This window comes from Cucumis melo, chromosome 10 (genome assembly GCF_025177605.1).
Source record: "Cucumis melo cultivar AY chromosome 10, USDA_Cmelo_AY_1.0, whole genome shotgun sequence".
NCBI lineage: Eukaryota > Viridiplantae > Streptophyta > Magnoliopsida > Cucurbitales > Cucurbitaceae > Cucumis > Cucumis melo.
Window position 1 is genome coordinate 8,191,424 of NC_066866.1, and position 21,710 is coordinate 8,213,133.

Consider the following 21,710-nt stretch of genomic DNA (forward strand, 5'->3'; position numbering starts at 1 on the left):
AAGATGTTTTAGCTTGACTAACCGAGACGCGACGGCTGGAGGCTCGGCTACGCAACATGAATGGTAGATGGATGGAAGAACGTGGCTTGACGATGAGAACTTTGATGCACGAAAGAAGAAGGATGTCGGCTTGTAACTTGCATCAGATGGCTCCGCACGATGTGACTCGAACTCCTCTAGGCTTTGTATTAGTAAAAGACTTTTATTATAGTGTATCAGTGATAGAATTCTATCAGTAATACACTAGCATACAAGTTTATCACTATCATTAATAGAACATGTAATTATACAACGAAGAAATCATATCATCAATGTTTAAAAATAATAATAAAAAGAACATGTAATTTTTTAACCTAAAAACATGAAATCAACAAAGATAAAACATTGTACAAAGATTCAAATGGAGAATTATTAAAATCAAAGGAACAACTAAAAACAAAGATTACATAGATTCAAATAGAAAAATTAAAATAAGAGGAACAACTAAAAACAAAGCTCAAATCTAAAATCTTTAAAAAAAATAAATCTTCAAAAAAAATTTGATTACTTACCCGATGATTTTAACGAAAAATAGCTGTAAAGTTGTTGGATGATCAATTAGTTGGAGGCGAAGAATGAAGAAGGCGATCTTGACCCAGGAGAAAATCATAGAGAAAATGGAGAAACTAAGTTGATGGGAGAAAATCATGAAGAAAAGAAGAAACGACGGTGAAAGTGGAGAAGGGAAAAAATCGTGCCAATTTTCTTTTAAAACAAGGGCGATCTTGGAATATATTAAAAAAATTGCTATATTAGTAAATTGGTTAAGAAATTGCTACTAAATTAGTTAATCTGATTACTCTTTTTTTTTTTTTTTTTTTCTTTTCATTTTTTTACATTCTTATATTACATCGTGCCTTTCCATGCGAATTTTTTTACCACTCATAGCTGCCACAAACAACTTAAAAGAGTATTGATGTAAACAAAGTGTAATCGATGTGGATTTGAGTTTCAAAGTACACAATTATAAGTTTTCAACAACCAAAAAGTGTCCCAAATTTGCGACAATTGGTCAAAAGCCGTTTCAGAAACACAAATTCTAATTGTTAACGGCTGTCTTCTTTCGACTCAAATTTCTAATATCTTCAATCAAACGGTCAAAATTGGCATAAGATGATCCACCAGGTTTCACACTTCGTCTTGCCAAATTAGCAATTTCAGTCGCCGATCTCACAAACTCCTCTTTCCTATTCACCATAACATCATTCACCATTTTCGCCACCGTTTCTCTGTCGCACAAATCCTTCATATCCAAACCCAAATTCCACATATTGCTCACAAATCTACTGTTCACCTGCTGATCAAATCCAAACGGCCAACAAATCATCGGCTTCCCTGCAACTATGCTTTCCAGTGTCGAATTCCAACCGCTGTGTGTCAAAAACCCACCAACTGCTTCATGACAAAGCACTTTCTCTTGCGGTGTCCATCCCACCATGTACCCTCTCTGTTTCGTCCCCTCCTCCAACTCCGCCGGAATTTCAATCTCCCCATTTTTTCCCTTCACAAGGTCCGGCCGTATGACCCACAAAAAATTCCTCCCACTGTTCACCAATCCATGCCAAAACTCCATGAGTTCGCGATTACCCATGACCGTAATGCTACCAAAACTGACGTAAATCACGGATCCCGCCGGTTGATTGTCCAGCCACGTCAGACAGCTCCGATCGACCTCCCAGAGATTGTTGAGAGACTCTGTTTCGTGGGAGAGTTTGGTTTTGAGAAGGGCATGAAGAGGTCCGATTGAGTAGAGATTTGGGCACAAAGTTCGAATGTTAGAGAGAATGGGTCCTTCCAAATCCTCGAATGTGTTCATTATGAGGGCATTGAATTTGGTGCTACGAATAAACGCACTCACAATGAATTGAAGAATTGGGTCATTGTTTGGGTCAGTGGGTCTGCAAAAACCAGGAAGATCTCTGCATCTGAGAAGATTCTCCATACCGGGAACGTTATCTAGAATCCTATCCATATCTTCCTCCCCTATTAAGACAGTAATAATTGATCAATATAATTAGCCAAAAATTCAAAAAAGCTACGGTAGAAATTAGGATCTGGTACCTTTAATCGGAAGTTGCCCCTGTTTGATTAGATTAGGAATAGAGAAGATAGTCCAGGTAGAACAAGCACTAAAAGTACGAAAACAGAAAATGGGTACTTTAACAAAATCGTCATCGATATCAAGGAGGTAGCTGAAGAAGCCGTCGAGAATGAGGCAAGAGAGGTCGGAGGAGAAATGGGGTGAAACGAGCATGTCTCTGAACAAGGGCTTGGTAACGGATACGAACGAGTGAAACATTTCAGGCAAGTGGTGGGAGAAGGTGCGAGGGTGGGATAAGGGAAGGCCATCGGAGATGGTTCGGAATTGGAAGGAGGGAAAAAGGGAGAAGCGGCGGAGGACGTCGGAGTGGAGGGTGAGCTGGCGGTAGGAGTGTTCGGTAGTGAGAAATGTGACACGAACGGAGGAGAGGGAAAGGAGCTGGGCGAGCTTGAGCATGACATTGATGTTGCCTTGGGCCGGGGCGGAAAAGAAAAGAACATGGGGAGAGGTTGTTTGTGGTTCCCCCATGCGCGGGTGACAGAGTTTTGGCTATGGAGGAGGATGGACTGACTTTCTTGGGGGTGGGTTTCTAGATTTTATTAGGAATTGGGAGAAGGTGACAAAAGATTTTATTTATTTATTTAAATTTTTAGCTTAGGGAAATGGCGTACGAGACTCTCGTTCCTCTCTTTTCAAAAGAAAAAAGAAAGTATACAAAGATTCTAATGGCCGACAATATCTCTACATAATATTCTTAGGATCTGAGATAAATAAAGGAAGGAAAAATGGAGAGAAGCCAACACCAATGGAGAGAAATTTTGAGAAGAGAGTGAAAAGGAAAAGAATTAAGCATACATTTGTGTAATTTTGGCTAATGATGATGTATATATGTATGATGCAAAGTTTTGAAGTTGAAAAGGTAGGGCAAAATTCATTTTATGGAGTTTGAGATTAGATCAATTATATCATTGTTTAGGTGTTATTAAAGAAAGAAAGAAAAAAAACCCAAAAGAACTTAGTCCCCAATTTCATTGCTACTACCTATTTTGATTTTGAAAAATTAAGCTTAAAATCATCGAGTCCATTTATAGATTTTCAAATTTTGAACTAAAGTATATAAATTTCAAAAAAACAAAAAATTAAAAACTAATAAGGTTTCCATTTCACTACTTGGCCCTTGTGTTGATATCATTTGATTTTTATCTAAGCTTATAAAGATTCTATTATCTATAAATTTTTTACTTTATTATTTACACTTTAATTACAAACAAAACAACTAATTTAAAAAAACTAATAAAAAAGTGAGGTTTTTCTAAAATAAAACAAGACACTCAAATATTTACTTGCTATAAAAGAATTTTGAAAAACGAAAAACTACACAAGCCCACGATATCAAATAACAAAAATACCTCATTGTTAATCCGTCATACATGTACGAAAAAACGATGTTTAAACGATTTTGTACTCTTGTACCTAGTTTAAACGATTTTGTATCAAATTTGAACGATCTTCTCTTGTATCCAGTCTAAAACGATCTTGTACTCAATCTAAACGATCTTGTACCCAATCTAAACGATCTTGTACCCAATCTAAAAAATCTAGTACCCAATCTAAAAAAATTTGTACCCAGTCTAAACGATATTATACTCAGTCTAAACAATCTTGGTACAATACTTGATAATGAAAAAAAATAAAAAGAAAAAAAACACAATACTTGATAATGAAAAAATAATTAAAAAAACAATAGTCTTTATGAAAAAAAAATGAAGCCGAAAATGAGAGATGACGAAGAAGGAATAAATTCTGGAGGAGGAAGAAATTCTAAAATGGCAAATCTATAATTTATAAAAAAAAAATTAACTAAGTAATATGACTTCATGAATTTTTTTTTTTAATTTTGTTATACGAACCGTAAATATTTTCCCTTTTGTTCTTATATATGTAAAAATTAACCCTACAAAAGTAGTTTTTTAAATTTTTTTTTTTTTGTTGTGTTTGAAAATTGGTGAAAACTTCCATTTTTTTTTTGTTAAAATAGACACAAAACATCAAAAAAAATTACACGGAAATAAGTTTAATTTTCAAAAACAAAAAACAAACAAACAAAAATAGCTATTAGATATTATGTATATTTTTTGGTTTTTAGTCTCATGATAGTGACGGGGAAGGAGAATATACTAATGCTTTTGTTAGTATTTCATCTAAAGATGAAAATCAAGGATTGTTGACATTATATCTTCATTAAAAGTGAAACCCAAAGAAATCCAAATAGAGTATGAACAGATGTCTAAATCAGTGAAAATGTTGAATTGTGGTACAGTCGTACAAATGATCTGAACCAAATCCTGAATACAGGAAAATCGAGTTCAAATAAGCACAGTCTTGATTATAATTTGTTAGGTCATGAGGATAAACAGAAAAACTCGACTACCTTTGTTCCAACAAAAATCAAGAGAAATTCTGAACAGTGTTCAACAAAGTTAGTCGAAAATAAATTTATCTAGAATCCTATCCATATCTTCCTCCCCTATTAACATAGTAATAACTGATTAATATAATTAGCCAATAATTCAAAAAAGTTACAGTAGAAATTAGGATCTGGTACCTTTAATCGGAAGTTGCCCCTGTTTGATTAGATTTGGAATAGAGAGGATGGTCCAGGTAGAACAAGCACCAAAAGTACGAAAGCAGAAAATGGGTACTTTAACAAAATCGTCATCGATATCAAGGAGGTAACTGAAGAAGCCGTCGAGAATGAGGCAAGAGAGGTCGGAGGAGAAATGGTGTGAAACGAGCATGTCTCTGAACAAGGGCTTGGTAACGGATACGAATGAGTGGAGCATTTCAGGCAAGTGGCAGGAGAAGGTGCGAGGGTGGGATACAGGAAGGCCATCGGAGATGGTTCGGAATTGGAAGGAGGGAAAAAGGGAGAAGCGGTGGAGGACGTCGGAGTGGAGGGTGAGCTGGCGGTAGGAGTGTTCGGTAGTGAGGAATGTGACACGAACGGAGGAGAGGGAAAGGAGCTCGGCGAGCTTGAGCATGACGTTGATGTGACCTTGGGCCGGGGCGGGAAAGAGAAGAACATGGGGAGAGGTTATTTGTGGTTCCTCCATGGGCGGGTGACAGTTTTTGGCTAAGGAAGAGGATGGACTGACTCTCTTGGGGGTGGGTTTCTACTTTCTAGATATTAGGAATTGGGAGGAGGTGACAAAAGATTTTATTTATTTATTTAAATTTTTTGGTTAGGAAAATGTCCTACGACTCTTATACCAAATTTTGTGAGAATTTTGTTTCTTTTTTTTTAAATTAGGCCGAACACATGCTAAGACTTTTAATATACAATGTTGGAGGATATTTGCATGACTTTTTTAAATTATGATTTTTTTTATAACATTATCTTCCTATAAAATTATTCATGTACGTTAATAAAAACTTAACTGATCAAAATATATTCTGTGGTTTAAATTAAAAAGTTCATAAAATTAGTATTTTTTTTTTGTTTTATATTTATAAAATAACATAATTTTAGAAAACTAGTTAATTTTAAAATATAAAATATAAAATGATAGTTTTGTCAATTTTTCGTCCAAATTCTCTATTTCACTCAATACCAAAAAAGACAATTAAAAAGAAATATCTAAACAAATTTGGAATGACCTTTTACTCTCTGTCTCTGTCTCTTTCTATTCTCAATCTCTCAACCTCGATTTTCTCTCTCTTGCCCATTTCTTTCTCATTGATGCGCTGTCTCTTATTGGTCAAGTTTATCTCCTCAGTCTTCCCTCGTTCCTCTCCTTTAAGAAGAGAAAAGAAATTACACAAAGATTCTAATGGACGACAATATCTCTACGTAATATTCTGAGGGTCGGGGAGATAAATAGAGAAAGGAAAAATGGAGAGTAGCCCAACACAAATGGAGAAAGAAAATTTTAGAAGAAAGAGAGGAAAAGGGAAAAGAAGTAAGAATATTTGAGTAATTTTGGTTAATGATGATATATGTAAGATGCAAAGTTTTGAAGTTTGAAAAAGTAGGACAAATTTCATTTTATGGAGTTTGAGAGTAGATCAATTATATCAATGTTTAGGTGTTTTTAAAGAAAGGAAAAAAAAAAAAAACCAAAAAAACTTAGTCCCCATTTTCGATGGCTACTACCTATTTTGATTTTGAAAAATTAAGTTTAAAATCATCGAGTCCATTTATAGATTTTCAAAAATTGAACTAACGTACAAAAACTTTGAAAACAAAAATTTAAAAACTAAGGTTTCCATTTGATTATTTGGCCCTTGTGTTGATATATCATTTGATTTTATCTAAGCTTATAAAAATTCTATCAACTATAAATTTCTTACTTGATTATTTGCACTTTAATTACAAAAACTATAATAAAAAATGGATTTTTTTTTTAAAAAAAGAACAAAACGCAAAAGTATTTACACCGTATAAAATAATTTTGAGAAAGGAAAAAACTCACAAGTCCGCCAGGTGAAATAACAAAAATTCCCCATGATTAATCAGCCATACACGCGCGAAAAAACGATCTTGTACCAATTCTAAACGATCTTGTACCAAATTTAAACAATTTTGCATCCTTGTATCTAATCCAAACGATCTTGTACCCAATCAAAACAATCTTGGTACATGATCTTTCCTTTTACCCAATCTAAACGATCTTGTACTCAATCTAAACGATCTTAGTACAATACTTGATAATGAAAAAAGAATAAGAATAAAAAAGGACACAATACTTGAGAATGAAAAAAGAATAAGAATAAAAAAGGACACAATACTTGATAATGAAAAAAGAATAAAGAAAAAAAATGGTCTTTATTAAAAAGATAACACAAAAAATAAGAGATGACGAAGAAGGAATAAATTCTAGAAGATGAGGAAATTCTAGAATAGAAAATCTGAAAGTTATAAAGTAATTAACTAAGTTATAAGACTTCAGGAGCTTTTTTTATTTTGTTATACGAGTTGAAAATATTAAGTTATAAGACTTCAGGAGCTTTTTTTATTTTGTTATACGAGTTGAAAATATTTTCAGTTTTATTTTAAATATGTAAAAATTAACTCTAATGTTGCGAAACGATTGAGATGCGGAGCGGCCAACATCCTCATTTATTTAATTTTAATAAATAAATAGGTTCGGAGTTGCCACCAACCATATTAGTGAAGGAATGAAATTCCTAAAGCGAAAGTTTATAAACGCCTTGCAAATATTAGAATTCAATTTGTAAAACAAAAAAATTGAGAGAGCATAGAGTAGAGAGTGCAAAAAGATTCTGTATATCTCAACATCTTAAAAGAGATGGAAGGAAGTTATCAAAATAACTCCCTCACTCTCTCTACATGTAAAATAATGGAGTTATTTTATTGATTAAATATATATTGATAAATAAAATTAATATAAATTAAATTCATATTATATCTCTTATAATAATAACTTTATATTATATCATATATAATATAATTAAGCAGTGATTTAGATCTCTCATATGATCTATAATGCTAATATGGATCGAATCCATATTAATTCAACTTATAGTTTACTTATGAATTTTATTCATATTATTATTACTATTTGAATCATATTCAAATATTAACTTCTCTCATAAAAACTTTATATTATAATGTATCAAATACATTATATATTAATTGTATCATATACAACTGATTCCCTTTAATCAATTTAAACAATTCAAATTAAACCAAAATAAATTTGATTCTCATTTATCCTTATTAAGCTAACAAGGAGATCTTATAGACTTACAGATTGAAACTCCAATTATATGAGATTAATTAATTAAACTCTTTAATTAAATTAATCTTTATTCATTAACTATCAATAATTCCACTAAAGACTAATACTTGCACTCTTCTTACTATAGATATATTTTTGTGTCCACTAGATATAACCAATCAACATTGCAATGACCTTTCACAAATTGCTTGTAAGTACAGCTATGCCAAAAATCACCGTTTTGTCCATTTAGTTACATCTAACTCCTTAAGTATCATTGATTCTTCTAATAAACAATAATTACAGTCCCACTATAACTGAACTCTTTTTGAGCCAAGAGAGGGTGTGGCGCCACATTGTTAAAGTCCTAAAAGAAGCCCTTAAAAGAGTAGTTTCTTTATTTACTTTACATATAGAGAATGAGTGAATTCCTTCTTGTGTAGCTGCGTTCCTAGCTCCCAAATTAGACGAATCCTCAAAATGGTAGGCATATTGAGTTGGCGACATAGACCACTCTCACCCATGCAAATCAAAGGACCGCCTTCATAGGCAGGAGTTCACAACTCACTCAAAATTCAGGCCAAGTCACCTATGGTCATCCTAGTGAAATGTAGTCTCAACTAGTAACGGTCTTAATAAGAGAGACTATTCATTTCATGGTCCAGTCTTATACAAACTCTTTGTATAGAATACCACCCCTCTACTGTCTTGACATGAATGATGAGGATCAAATCATTTGTAGCACTTTAAAACAATTGTAACAACTACAAAGCAGGCTGTATACGTAGTGTCACAAAGATATAAAGTATCCAACCCTATCCATCTACTACTGACTATTTAGGTTAGCACTTAAACATGATCCACTTGTATGTCTCCATATACATATTTAAGTTACAGAAAATAACCTTGGATGTTAGTTGATTAGTTTTGTGGGTTATTGGAACTAAATGTTAAATAAAATAAAACAAATAAAACACTTTATTATATTAGATCAATAAAATATTTATAAAATATATACAATTACAAACTACAAGATCACGAGATTTAGGACGTCAACCCCAACAATCTCCCACTTGTCCTAAAGCTAGTGGGTGTACGACATAAAAGTTAAAACACTATAATAGTACACAAAACAAGAAACTAGGGCATACAATACACACCCAGTAAATCTCCCACTTGTCCTAGACTAAATGTGGCATGTCAAGTAGACCACTACAAGAAAATGGAGAATTCCCGACGCCGAAAAGCACGTCGGCATAAAGAACGTCGGGAATAAGGGCTTTCCCGACGCCCTCAACAACGCGTCGGGAGAGGCGTCGGGGAAAACCACCTTTCCCGACGCACCATGAAGGCGTCGGCAAAAATACATCGGGAAAAGGGGTTTTTCCCGACGCTGTGAAGAGTGCGTCGGGAGCGGCGTCGGGAAAACCTTTTTTCCCGACGCAACATGAAGGCGTCGGCAAAAAGTAAATCGGGAAAAGGGGTTTTTCCCGACGCCGTGAACAGTGCGTCGGGAGCGGCGTCGGGAATAGGGGTTTGTCCCGACGCCGCGTTAAACGTCGGGAAAAGGGGTTTAATGAGCGTCGGGAATTCCTCTTTTCCCGACGCATTTTGAGGGATTTCCCGACGCCACGTCACTGCGTCGGGAAATCCCCTTTAAATTCGTTTCAGTTCTGTATTCACAGAACCGAAGCCGAGAGGAGAGGAGAAAAAGAAAGGAGAAGAAGAAGAACGTCGCCCGACCGTGCTTTCCTTTTGTTCCGCCGCCGTCCGTCGCCGACCGCCTCGCCGTTGTTCCTCGTCGCCGTCTGCCACTTTTGGTAAGTGAAATATGTAAATTTATTCAGTTTTTTTAGGGTTTTTTTTGATAAAAATTAGTTTAGGGTTTGTTTGTTTTTTTGTTTTTTTTTTGTTTCAAAGTTAAAAAAATGTATGTATTATTGAAATTGTTTAAAGTTCTTTTTTGTTTTTGTTTTAGTTTTGCTTTAGTTAATTAGTTTTAGGATTAGTTTTAGAATTTAGATTTTGAAATAGTGTTAGGATATAGATTTTGAATTAGTTTTAGGTTTTAGTGTTGAATTTGAATTTGAAGTGGTTTTAGGACTTAAGATTGACGTTGAGATTGAAGTTGAAATTGAATTTGAGATTGATAAAAAATTTGAATGTGTAGAGATTTTTGAGGTTATATTGAATTGGGGGGGGGGGGGTGTTTATTGAATTTGAGATTGTGATTTAGGATCTCCAATTACTTAGTCGTTTGAACTTTGAGAAATACCTAATAAACTTTTAATTTTGTGTTTATACAAAATGTTTAACATTCTTCAATCTTATATACGGATGGTTTTAATGGGTCTACTCAACATATTTCTTTTTTGAATATGCTTAAGTCTATACCGAGATGTCTTGATCTGATAGAAATTCTATGGGGAAGATTATCTTGTGTACAGTGGTCGTGTAATTATTATGAAATGGAATTACTACTTATCTGGGGAGAGGGAGGTTTAAGTTAAATTGAAAATGTTTGTTTTCTATGTCCATAGCCATTATGTCATATCGACCATCAAATTTTATGGAGACGGACGATATGTTCCTCCAGTTTGAGGACGATTTAGATAATAACATCGCGGGAGGGTCATCATCTGTGGGCGACAATACGGGTGAGTCTAAGAATTTTCTTCATTTTAACTTACAAATATTTCATGTTCTTTTTTCTAACATTATATGTTATTGTCTATTTATTGAGCAGAGTCTTCTTCTCAACAAACGACTCCGACTCCTAGGAGACGTGCGCAGTCTCGACTCTTGGAGTTAGAGCGCCACGTTGCAATAAATGGGCGCATTCCGATGACGATCGCCCCTGGAGCGGAGAAGCCTATTTCTCCACACGCCGTTCGCTTCAGCCAGGCGATAGGCGTGTGCGTGCGAAAGACATTTCCCGTCCGCTGTCTTAAGTGGACGGACGTTGGGAGAGAATACATTGAGGTCGTCAAGGGCGACCTCCAGGTAATTAAATGCACTACACATTTATATATGATTTCATTTGAAACATATCTAACTTTAGCCAATCTAATGTGTTATGTTTGTAATGTGCAGCGATTCTTTGTGCTTGATTTCAATGATCAAGCAATGAACAGGTTTGTTGAGCATCAGATGCTCACGACCTTTAAAGAGTTCCGGGCCGACTGTCATAAACATTTCAAAAAGTACAGCGACCCGGAGGAGGCTCGTGCCAACCCACCAAACGCATTGGTTGGACGTGATGAGGATTGGCACTTCCTCTGCGACCATTATATCAGCCGTGCATTCCAGGTATTTGTCATGATTAATTATGATAACAAGTTTTTATATGTATAAGAAATAAACAATATAATTGTTTTAATGCAGGAGCAATCACGGACAAACAAGGCTGCTAGACAGAAGCAGCCTTACAATCATAGTAGCGGGTCCAAGTCGTTTCTACAACGACAGCATGAGCTCGCTGAAAGAAGAGGGCAGCCGGTCGATCGTGTGGAATTGTTCCGGGAAACACACGTTCGAGCTGGGACATTCGTGTCGCAAGCCGCCGAGGATGCGCATGTAAGTTATACCCTTATTAATTATCCACTTTTATTATATATTTTTGCGCGTTACCTAACATAATTTTTAAATTTGTTGCAGAATCAAATGCTGGAACTCCAATCCCAGCCTATCCCAGAGGGTAGTCAGCCACTCTCTGAGGATGAGATATGCGATCAGGTGTTGGGTAGACGACCAGGCTACTCAAAAGGCCTTGGTTGGGGACCCAAGCCGAAGGCCCGCAGAACGGCAAGTGCAAGCAGTTCGTCGACATCTTGTTCGCAGTCCACACAAAAAGAGATTGAATTACAAGCTAAACTTCATGAAGCTTTGGAACGGATTGAAGTACAAGATAGAAATCACCAAGCATTAGCTTCACAAGTGGAAGCTATGAAAAAGATGATTGAAGACCTAACTCGTGCACAACAGGGACCACCACATGATCCCTAGCTTCATTATGTTTATGTTTTTTCTATATTGAGAACTATATTTTGTTGTAGTCAACTTATTCGTATTATTAATTTTAATTCTATTTTTTTAATTTGTGTTTGTATATTTATTAATTTATTTTAATTTAATCCAAAACGTCGCGAAATTTTTTTGAGCAATCCGAACATCATTGTGAATGTTTGAGCAAAATATTATAAGGAAAAAAGTAAAAATAAAATATTTTTAAAAATATATAAAAAAATATTTCCCGACGTTCATTACGTCGGGAAAAAAACGTCGGGAAAGGCTTTCCCGACGCCGGAATATGCGTCGGCATAGACGGCGTCGGGAAAGCCTTATTCCCGACGCCGTCATGCCGACGCATATTCCGGCGTCGGGAAAGCCTTTCCCGACGCGGCTTTGGTACGGCGTCGGGAAAGCCTCTCGCGACGCATTTCTCCCGACGTGCTTCCCGACGCCGTTTTGTACGTCGGGATATCCTTTTCCGACGTACTTTGCATTTTCGCCGACGTATTTCTGCGTCGGGAGTGCCCCCGTTTCTTGTAGTGGACTCAGACTCTTTGGGTGACCATCAAACACCTTAGCCGTGAGGGGCTTTGTAAATGGGTCAGCAACGTTATGCATCGAAGCTATCTGTATGATGATCACGTCTCCTCGATGCACTATCTCTCAAATCCAATGATACTTGCGTTCAATATGCTTTCCACGCTTATGGCTTCTAGGCTCCCTAGACTTAGTTACAGCCCCACTGTTATCACAGTAAAGAGTAATTGACTTTGACTTGTTTGGAACTACTTCCAAACCAGTCAAGAATTTCCTAAGCCAAACAACCTCTTTGGCAGCTTCACAAGTTGCGACATACTCTGCCTCCATGGTGAATCAACAATACTTCCTTGCTTAATACTTCTCCAAACTACAGCTCCTCCGTTAAGAGTGAACATTGAACTTGAAGTAGATTTCCTAGAATCTCTATTAGTTTGAAAATTAGAGTCTGTGTATCCTGTAAGAATCAAATCCTTAGAACCATACATAAGCATGTAGTCCCTCGGTCTCCTAAGATACTTGAGGATAGTTTTAACAACAGTCCAATGAGCTAATCCTATATTAGATTGATTTTTACTGACTATCACTACCGCATAGCAGATGTCAGGTATAGACATAACATTGTATACATCAAGTTGCCAATAGCTGATGCATAGGGGATATATCTCATTTGCTCCACCTTTTGAGGTGTCTTAGTACACTGTTCCTTAGACAAAGTAACTCAATGTCTCAAAGGTAGTAAGCCTCTCTTGGAGTTCTGCATTGAATATTTAACAACTATCTTGTCAATATACGATGTTTGAGACAAAGCTAGCGTTTTGTTTTTATGATCTCTAAAGATCTGAATTCCCAGAACAAACTTTGCTTCTCCCAAATCTTTCATTTGAAATTGGGCTACTAGCCATTGTTTGATGTTAGTTAGTACACCTACATTATTTCTAATGAGTAGAATATCATATACGTACAGAACTAAGAAAGCTACTGAATTGTCGATGATTCTCATGTAGACACAAGGTTCATCAACAATTTGATCAAAGCCATAAGATTTTATTGGAGTATCAAATCTATGTTTCAAAACAAAGAAGCTTGTTTCAATCCATAAATGAAATGATTAAGCTTACAAACCTTTTGATCTTAACTTAGAGTAATGAATCCTTCTGGTTGTTTCATATAAATGGTCTACTCAAGATTGTCATTAAAAAAACCAGTTTTAATGTCTATTTGCCAAATCTCATAGTCATAATATGCAACAATGGACAAAAGTATTCAAATAGATTTTAACATGGCAACAGGTGAGAAAGTCTCCTCATAGTCAGCTCCCTCAATTTGGGTATAACCTTTTGCCACTAGTCTATCTTTAAAAGTGTGTATCTTAATTACCATCTACACTTCTTTTTCTCTTGTAGATAATTACAACCTATAGGTTTTACCCCATTAGGTTAATCTACAAGATCCCAGACTGAATTGAAGTACATAGACTCCAATTTAAGATTCATAGCTTTGTTCCATTCATCTTTATCCATGTCCTCTATTGCATTCTTAAAAGTCAATGGATCCTCAAATTTGCTATTAGATATAACATGTAAGGTTTCAGTTAAACTCACATAATGAAGGGGTAAGTTGGTAACCCTCCCACTTCGTCGAGGTTTTCTCAACGATTGAGGCTGATATGTCATAGTAGATGAACCGACATGAACAACTCTTCTTAATGCACTAGGCTCTTCAACAATTCTTGTTAAACGTTCAGTAGTTTCATTGGAAAGTTAATTTAATACTATCTTACTGCGCGGTTTGTGCTCCCTATGTGGTCCTCTTCTAAAAATGTAGCATTTGTTGATACAAACACTTTATTATCTTTAGGATCATAGAAGTAACCACCTCTGGTTCCTTTGGGGTAGCCTACAAATAAACATAATTTTGATCGAGATTCCAATATCTTAGGATTAGTCTCAACCACGTGTGCTAGATAACCTCAGATTCTGAAATGACGTAAACTACCTTTACAACCATTTCATAATTTGAAAGGTGTTTCAGAAACACTTTTAGATGAAACACAATTCAAAATATAGACTGCAGTTTGCACTATATAACCCCAAAACGAATTAGGTAAGTGAGTGTAACTCATCATAGACCAAAGCATGTCCAACAAGGTTCGATTTCTCCTTTCCGATACACCATTCTGTTGAGGTGTACTAGGTGCTGAGAGTTGGGATACAATTCCACATACCATCAAATGGTTTTGAAATTTCAAATCCATATACTCTCTACCTCAATCCGATCAAAATGTTTTAATAGTTGTACTTATTGCATTTTCAACTTCAGCCTTGTATTCCTTGAACTTTTCAAGGTTTTTAGACTTATGTTGCATTAAATAAACATACCCATATCTTGAATAATCATCAGTAAAAGTGATAAAATATTTAAATCCTCCTCTTGCTTTAACATTCATACACTTTAATTAATACGTATTAATTAAATACGTTTAACAATCTCCCACTTAGGATATATGTATTCTTGATATAATAAATCACATCAACCTTAAGCAGGCATAAACATGTTAATTTGATTATAGAATTCCTCTTTAGTTCAATCTAATCCATCTCCTACATCAGCATGGAACCAAGGCGACTTTTGTCACTATATCCTTGTAACTAAACCTTTCTTGATCACTAATTCGAATACATTCAATGACATAGATCAAGTATGGATGGATAGCATGGAAATTACATACAAAGTGATCTAGATCATGTCTATTTCTAACTGATCCAAATTCTTTAGTGAGATCATTCTTAAAAAATTTTATGTTATAACGCATTTGCAAAATTGCATGCATGATAAACAAGTTCAGATAATGAAACATAAACCATCAACTTTATTCTATATAGAAAATAAACAAATTAAGCTCAAAGAACATCCTTAATAACAAACTCTCGCTAAAGCATAGAATAAAAAAAATGACTAACACCAATATGAGCAATATGCTCATGAAAAACTTTAGTGGTGTTTAGTCAATGGATTTGTGACCATTGAGTTTGTTCTTTATGTATTCTATCAAAAATTTGACCATTATGAACTCTTTCTTTCATAACTAGAAGCTTTACATTTACATGCTTTGACTTTGTATTGCTTCTGTTGTTAATGGAATACAGTACTGCTGAGTTATTATCACAAAATAATTTTATTCGTCTTTGCCAACTACTATTTGCAACCTAATGACAAAATTTTGCAACCATATTCCATGACTAGATGCCTCACAACATGCTATAAACTTCACATTTATGGTAGAAGAAGTCATATGTGTTTGTTTAACACCTTTCCAAAATACAACTCCTTCAACCAACATGAAGTTATAACCTGAAGTGGATCACAAAGTGTATTGGCATCCAACATAATCTGAATCAGAATACCAAATGATCTCTAAAATTTCTGATCTTCGATAAGTGAGCATATAATCTTTTGTTCTTTGTAAATACCTCATAACCCGTTTGGCTGCTCTCCAATGATCCATCCTGGATTGCTCAAATATCTGCCTAATGCTCAAAATATGAAAACAATATCCGGATGCGTGCAAATTTGAACATGCATTAGGCTTCCAATAATCGATGCATAGGGAACCTTTTGCATCTCCTTAATCTCTAAGCTTTCCTTCCAAATTTTGAAATTCGATACATTCAACTTAGGGATTGAACTTAGATTTTTAGATATTTGAGTAAGACCAACTCAACAAAGAACAAGTAAACAAATAATATACTCACAATTAATATGTCATAAAATAAAATATGTCAAAATAATTTCACATATATGGTGGGCCCTTTTTACAAGATACCTAACACAACATTGATGTCCAACCTTTGGGTAGAGACTGAAGGAATGGAATTCTCAAAGCGGAAGCGTATGAACGTCGTGCAAGTGGAATTCAATTTGTAAAACCAATAAATTCAAAGAAAAACAATAAACAAAAATTAAGCATGCTTCTCATGGAGGAAAAAGGTGAAAAAAAACTAACTTTTGTAGAACCTGAAAGAACTCTTCTTCCAAACTTCTAAGACACCACAAAATCTTTCTTGTTATTCTTCAAGTAAAGAATCACAGAGATTTGTGAGCTTTTGTAATTTTGGTGAGGGAATTTTTTTTTAAAGATTTATGTTTCCTTTTTGGAATACAGAGAGATCGATAAGAGAGTCTAAAAAACAAACTTTCTCTTTTTCTTTTTAAAAACAAATCTTAACCATTATTGATATGGAGGGGGAAGTTATCAATAACTTCCCCCCTCTTTCCCACGTAGAATAACTCCCAAGAGAGTTATTCATTCTATTTATTTAAAAAATATTAATTAAATAAAATTAATATAAATTTAATTAATATATGTTATATCTCATATAATATAAACTTTATATCATATCATATATAATATAACCAATGGTTTAGATCTCTCATATAATCTATAGTTCTAATATGAATCGAATTCATATTAATTTTAACCTATAGTTTATTTATGAATCTTATTCATATTCATATTATTATTTGAATCATATTCAAATATTAACTTCTCTCATAAAAACTTTACATTATAATGTATCAAATACATTATATTAATTGTATCATATACAATTTATTTCCTTTAATCAATTTGAACAATTCAAATTAAACCAAAATAAATTTGATTCTCATTTATCCTTATTGAGCTAACAAGGGGACCTTATGGACCTACAGATTTAAGTCCTATGAGATGAGATTAATTAATTAAACTTTTTAAGTAAATTAATCTATATTCATTAACTATTAGTCATTCCACTAAAGACTAATAGCTGCACTCTTCTTGCTATAGATATATTTTTGTGTGCATTAGATATAACCAATCAACAGCAATGACCCTTCACAAATTGCTCGTAAGTACAGCTAGGCCAAAAATTACCGTTTTGCCCCTATAATTACATCTAACTCCTTAAGTACCACTGATTCCTCTAATGAACAATAATTTTAGTCCTACTATAATTGAACTCCTCTCAGGCCAATAGAGGGTGTGGCGCCACATTGTTCAAGCCCTGAAATCAGCCCTTAAGAGAGCAATTTCTCTACTTACTCTATTTATAGAAAAGGAGTGAATTCCTTCTTGTGTAGCTGTGTTCCCAGCTCCCCAATCAGACGAATCCCCAAAATGGTAGGCATATTGAGTCGGCTGTATAGGCCACTCTTACCCATGCAAATCACAGGAGTTCACAACTCACTCAAGATTCAGGTCAAGTCACCTATAGTCATCCTGGTGAAATGTAGTCTCAACTAGTGACGGTGTTAATAAGAGAGATTATTCATTTCATGGTTTGGTCTGATATAAACTCTTTGTATAGAATACCCCCGCTCTAATGTCTCGACATGAATGATTAGGGTCAAATCATTTGTAGCACTTTAGAACAATTGTAACAACTACAAAGCAGGCCATATTCGTAGTGTCACCAAGATAAGGTATCCAACCTTATCCATTTACTACAGACCATTTAGGTTATCACTTAAACATGATCCACTTGTATGTCTCCACATACATGTTTAGGTTATAGAAGATAACCTTGGATGTTAGTTTATTGGTTTTCTGGGTTAATGCTAGTAAATGTCAAATAAAATAAAGCGCTTTATTTTATTAGATAAATAAAAAGTTTGTATAATATATATAATTACAAACTACAAGACCACGAGATTTAGGGCATCAACCCCAACAGAGACATCAACTTTAAATGGTACTCTCAACGTAGTAATCAAAGTACTGACAATAAACTATGTCAAAAATTAGCTTTTCTTTAGACCGACTATTTCTCACATGAGCGATCCTATACTTTAGAATCAAACTAATCTAGATAATAGAGGCTACTTTGGTAACATGTTATTTTCACCAATTCAATCTAAAATATAAGACAGAATAATAATAATAATTTTATTATTGCAAAAATAATGGAGGAAGAACACCAAATAATCTTTACCAAAGTTCACCCAATAATTGGGTACATTAAAATACAATTAATGCAAAATAAACATATGAATATCCAAAAAAAATTCATCATTCAACTTTAATCTACATGATGATGATCAATTAATCTTGAATCTATTAGTCTTGAATTAACAACATGATCAATTAAACTTGTATTCACAACATGATGATAATTAATCAAATCTTGAATCTACAACATGATCAATTAAACTTATGTTCACAACATGATTAATTAATCAAACATTTCCATCTAGAATAAATACTAAACTTAAAAAAATCCAATATGATTAATCAAATCTTGAATCTAGAATGATTAAACTTAAAACTCATGATATAATTAATCAAATCTTTAAAACCACAATATGTTAGTCAAATCTTGAATCAAGAACCCAATAGAAAACAAACAAATTCCAACAATTTAACATGAAATTCATTCTGATTTGATACCACTTGTTAGAATAAATACTATAAATCTTTATAAATAGATCATTAACCCAAGATCATTCGTACCAAATTGTCAAGAATAAGTTACATAAGATTCTATTTCAAGAATAAATTACATATCAGAATCCATCTCCTTGAATTGATGATGGCTATAAATTAATGACGGTAAGATGACTATTGTCTTTCTCAACCAAAGCTCTGAATATCCTTAGTGGGATCTTTCTCTTGATGGGATAAAAGAAAACTAAGTATTTATTGTTTTTGTATATTGGGGACCGCCATAGCTCTAAGGTTCTTTATATACTAGTTTAATTAAGATCTCCAATAAATCCTAATCAATCTAAGAATAAGCTTCTAACTCTTTAGTCCATGCTCAATTAGGAATCATGGGCCTTAATTAAATAGATAGACCCAATTAAATAAAATAAGCCAATGTGATAAATTATTAATTTACATACATAGTCGATACTTTAATTATACGCATTAATTAAATACATCTAACATTTCTTACTTATAGTTTTCATATTTGCGATGCAAGCATTTAAATTCTTAACCAATTTCTAAAACACAAAAACTAGTTTTTGAAAACTGTCCACCATTTAGCTTTCTTATACTTGACTTTGGTTTTGAAAATAAATCCTAAGAGATAGATAAGAAGTGATGTTTTTAGATTTAATTTTAAAAAACAGTAATAAAATTGACGATGAACTAACCCGACAAAAATAAGATTTAGAGACAGACGTATAGTACCACTATATGTAATCGTCAATCTTGTGATTAAGTTTTCATGACGTAAGAGTATAACCAAATTAAGTGGGAGAGTAAAAGTGTCATATATATATATATATATATTTAATGAATTTATGAGGTTTAGTGTCATATAACCAAAATAGGTGAGAGAGAAAATAGCATCCTAGAAAGTAAAATGCATCTTTTATAAATTTATTTACAAGTTTCGTCCTATTTCAAGAATTCTCAATAATTATGCATGTTCTTTTTGCTTATGCTTGCAAAACAGTGGAATGAAATTGAGCTATAAATCATTCTTAAGTTTTTAAAACTATCAATATGGATGTTTTCTATTATTGATTTGGTTCTTTTTTATTATTGATTTGGTTCTTTTTATGCCAACAAAAATAGACAAGCTTAATTCCTTGGTGAATTTAAATAAGATTTTATGTTTTCATTTTCTTTTAAACCCTCCAATTACAAGAGAGGTGAAGAAGAACAAAAAAAAAGAAAAAAAAAAAACTAAAAAATGCAAGAAAGAAAAACCTTCTATTCATGTTTTATTTGAATACGGTTATGAAAAAACGATGATTTAAACTGGTATAGTTATAAAAAGCTAACGGTATAATTTGATATAACTTTAATTGGAGTTTTAAAGGGGAGAACAATTTCACTGTTTAGATCGAGATTAAATTAATACGACTATAAAGTTAAGGATTGAAATGGTTGAAAGGAGAGGAGTGAAAAAGAGGAGATTAAGTTAAAGAAGAAAAGAACAACTTTTTAGAAGAAAAACTAAAGTAACGTCTCTATTATTGGCTCAAGCTCAACAATCTTACTTCGTTTACTAGACAATCAAAATCAACATACGACCAATAGAGAATGAGTAATAATTGAGTGCAACTTAAATTACCCTCGTTTTTAATTTGAGGTGGTTTTACAGTACTCGTATTTCATGTATTGTCTCAATGAAAAAGATGTACTAGAAAATGTTATCTTTTTAAGAAATGAAAAAATTCGTCCTGTTGCAACATGTGAGTGGATGCTTCTGTGGATGCAAAAGGACGAAATATAAATGTTACGATTTTAATAGTTTCAAAAATTAGTATACATTGTTAGTATTTTTGGTTCCCTTTTCTAAAATAAATTTAGTGCACTACTGCTTCTCTATTTATAAATGTTGAAAGCATACTAACGTGATGTCTTTAATTCACTGATCGATGAAGATAAAAATCATAATAATAATTTTTTCAGATATATATAAAAAAAAATTATTTTCAAATTATGATTAGAAATTTTTTTAAAAAAACTATCTAAAATTTTAAAACTAAATTTTTGTAATGTATATAATATATTCATTAAAAAAGAATGAGTTGCAAATTACACAAAGATAAAAATTAAACTTGCTATGGCTTATTTAAAAAATTATATTCCATCTAAATAGGAGGGATTCTAAAGACACGAAAGTAAGGTTAAGAAAAATGTAAAATAATTAAAAGTTACTATCTATACCAATAAGGTGCAACTCCCTTTTTTCTGACTCAATCATAAGATCAACTACAAAATTAAGCGTGCTAAAAGGATTTGTTACCAAGTGGCAAGGGATGCAAGGTAATGTCGGAGATCCGAATTACATTAATAATGCTAAGATTAAAAAGATGAATTGTATAAAATGGTAAATTTGAAAAAATATTTACAAAATGTAGCAAAATTTTAGATTCTATCAATAATACATATTGATATGCTTCATTAGTGACATTGATAAATAGTGATAAAAGTTTATCAGTTTCTACTATTATTAGAATAAAAAATTTTACTATAGTTTTTAAATATTTTAGTTTATTTTACTATATTTGAAAAACTCTCTTTTTAGAATGAACCATTTGAAATTTTGAAAAAAAAAATGCTAAACACCATATAATTAGTTTGGAAATCAACATCTTATACTAGAAAATGAGAAAGCTCACGACAAGGGTGAATTTTAAATCATGTTTTCATAATAATTATCTTGAAGTTCTTATTTTCATATTTAGTCTAGGGGTCTTTTCAAAAATATAAAAAAAGCGACAAAGTATTTACACTGTATAGAACAATTCTAAAAATAGAAAAAGCTCAAAGGCCTACTGTGTAAAATACCAAAATGCCCCGTTAAGTACGCCGTCAAAAACGCGCACATAATATATTTGCG

The 21,710-nt window shown here is 33.3% G+C and overlaps 2 protein-coding genes across 4 annotated transcripts; one reads left to right on the forward strand and one right to left on the reverse strand.

Annotated features, from left to right (window-relative positions):
• Positions 1-952: 952 nt before the first annotated feature.
• Positions 953-5,306, reverse strand: LOC103502665 (7-deoxyloganetic acid glucosyltransferase-like). Of its 2 annotated transcripts, none has more exons than XM_008466685.3 (2): positions 4,686-5,306; positions 953-2,022 (listed from the first exon to the last, which is right to left on the reverse strand). In XM_008466685.3, the coding sequence occupies exons 1-2, from the start codon at positions 5,191-5,193 to the stop codon at positions 1,079-1,081; spliced, it is 1,452 nt and encodes a 483-aa protein (XP_008464907.2). In that variant the 5' UTR covers positions 5,194-5,306; the 3' UTR covers positions 953-1,078. The 2 variants fall into 2 exon arrangements, with proteins under 2 accessions (XP_008464907.2, XP_008464906.2); XM_008466684.3 differs by lacking the exon at positions 4,686-5,306 and adding an exon at positions 2,101-3,847.
• Positions 5,307-9,477: 4,171 nt separating this feature from the next.
• Positions 9,478-11,917, forward strand: LOC127151118 (uncharacterized). Of its 2 annotated transcripts, none has more exons than XM_051090502.1 (6): positions 9,478-9,641; positions 10,362-10,478; positions 10,568-10,824; positions 10,915-11,130; positions 11,206-11,397; positions 11,506-11,917. In XM_051090502.1, the coding sequence occupies exons 2-6, from the start codon at positions 10,367-10,369 to the stop codon at positions 11,824-11,826; spliced, it is 1,098 nt and encodes a 365-aa protein (XP_050946459.1). In that variant the 5' UTR covers positions 9,478-9,641; positions 10,362-10,366; the 3' UTR covers positions 11,827-11,917. The 2 variants fall into 2 exon arrangements, with proteins under 2 accessions (XP_050946459.1, XP_050946458.1); XM_051090501.1 differs by having other exon boundaries at positions 9,479-9,641; positions 11,479-11,917.
• Positions 11,918-21,710: the final 9,793 nt, after the last annotated feature.

What these genes read in the sequence shown, in the direction of transcription:
- LOC103502665 (XM_008466685.3), bottom strand. Translation starts at nt 5,193, where the DNA reads ATGGAGGAACCACAAATAACCTCTCCCCATGTTCTTCTCTTTCCCGCC. An exon ending in GGGGCAACTTCCGATTAAAG is followed by an intron (nt 2,023 to 4,685) that starts GTACCAGATCCT and finishes CTGTCTTAATAG; the next exon opens with GGGAGGAAGATATGGATAGG.
- LOC127151118 (XM_051090501.1), top strand. Translation starts at nt 10,367, where the DNA reads ATGTCATATCGACCATCAAATTTTATGGAGACGGACGATATGTTCCTC. An exon ending in ATCTGTGGGCGACAATACGG is followed by an intron (nt 10,479 to 10,567) that starts GTGAGTCTAAGA and finishes TTTATTGAGCAG; the next exon opens with AGTCTTCTTCTCAACAAACG. An exon ending in TCGTCAAGGGCGACCTCCAG is followed by an intron (nt 10,825 to 10,914) that starts GTAATTAAATGC and finishes TGTAATGTGCAG; the next exon opens with CGATTCTTTGTGCTTGATTT.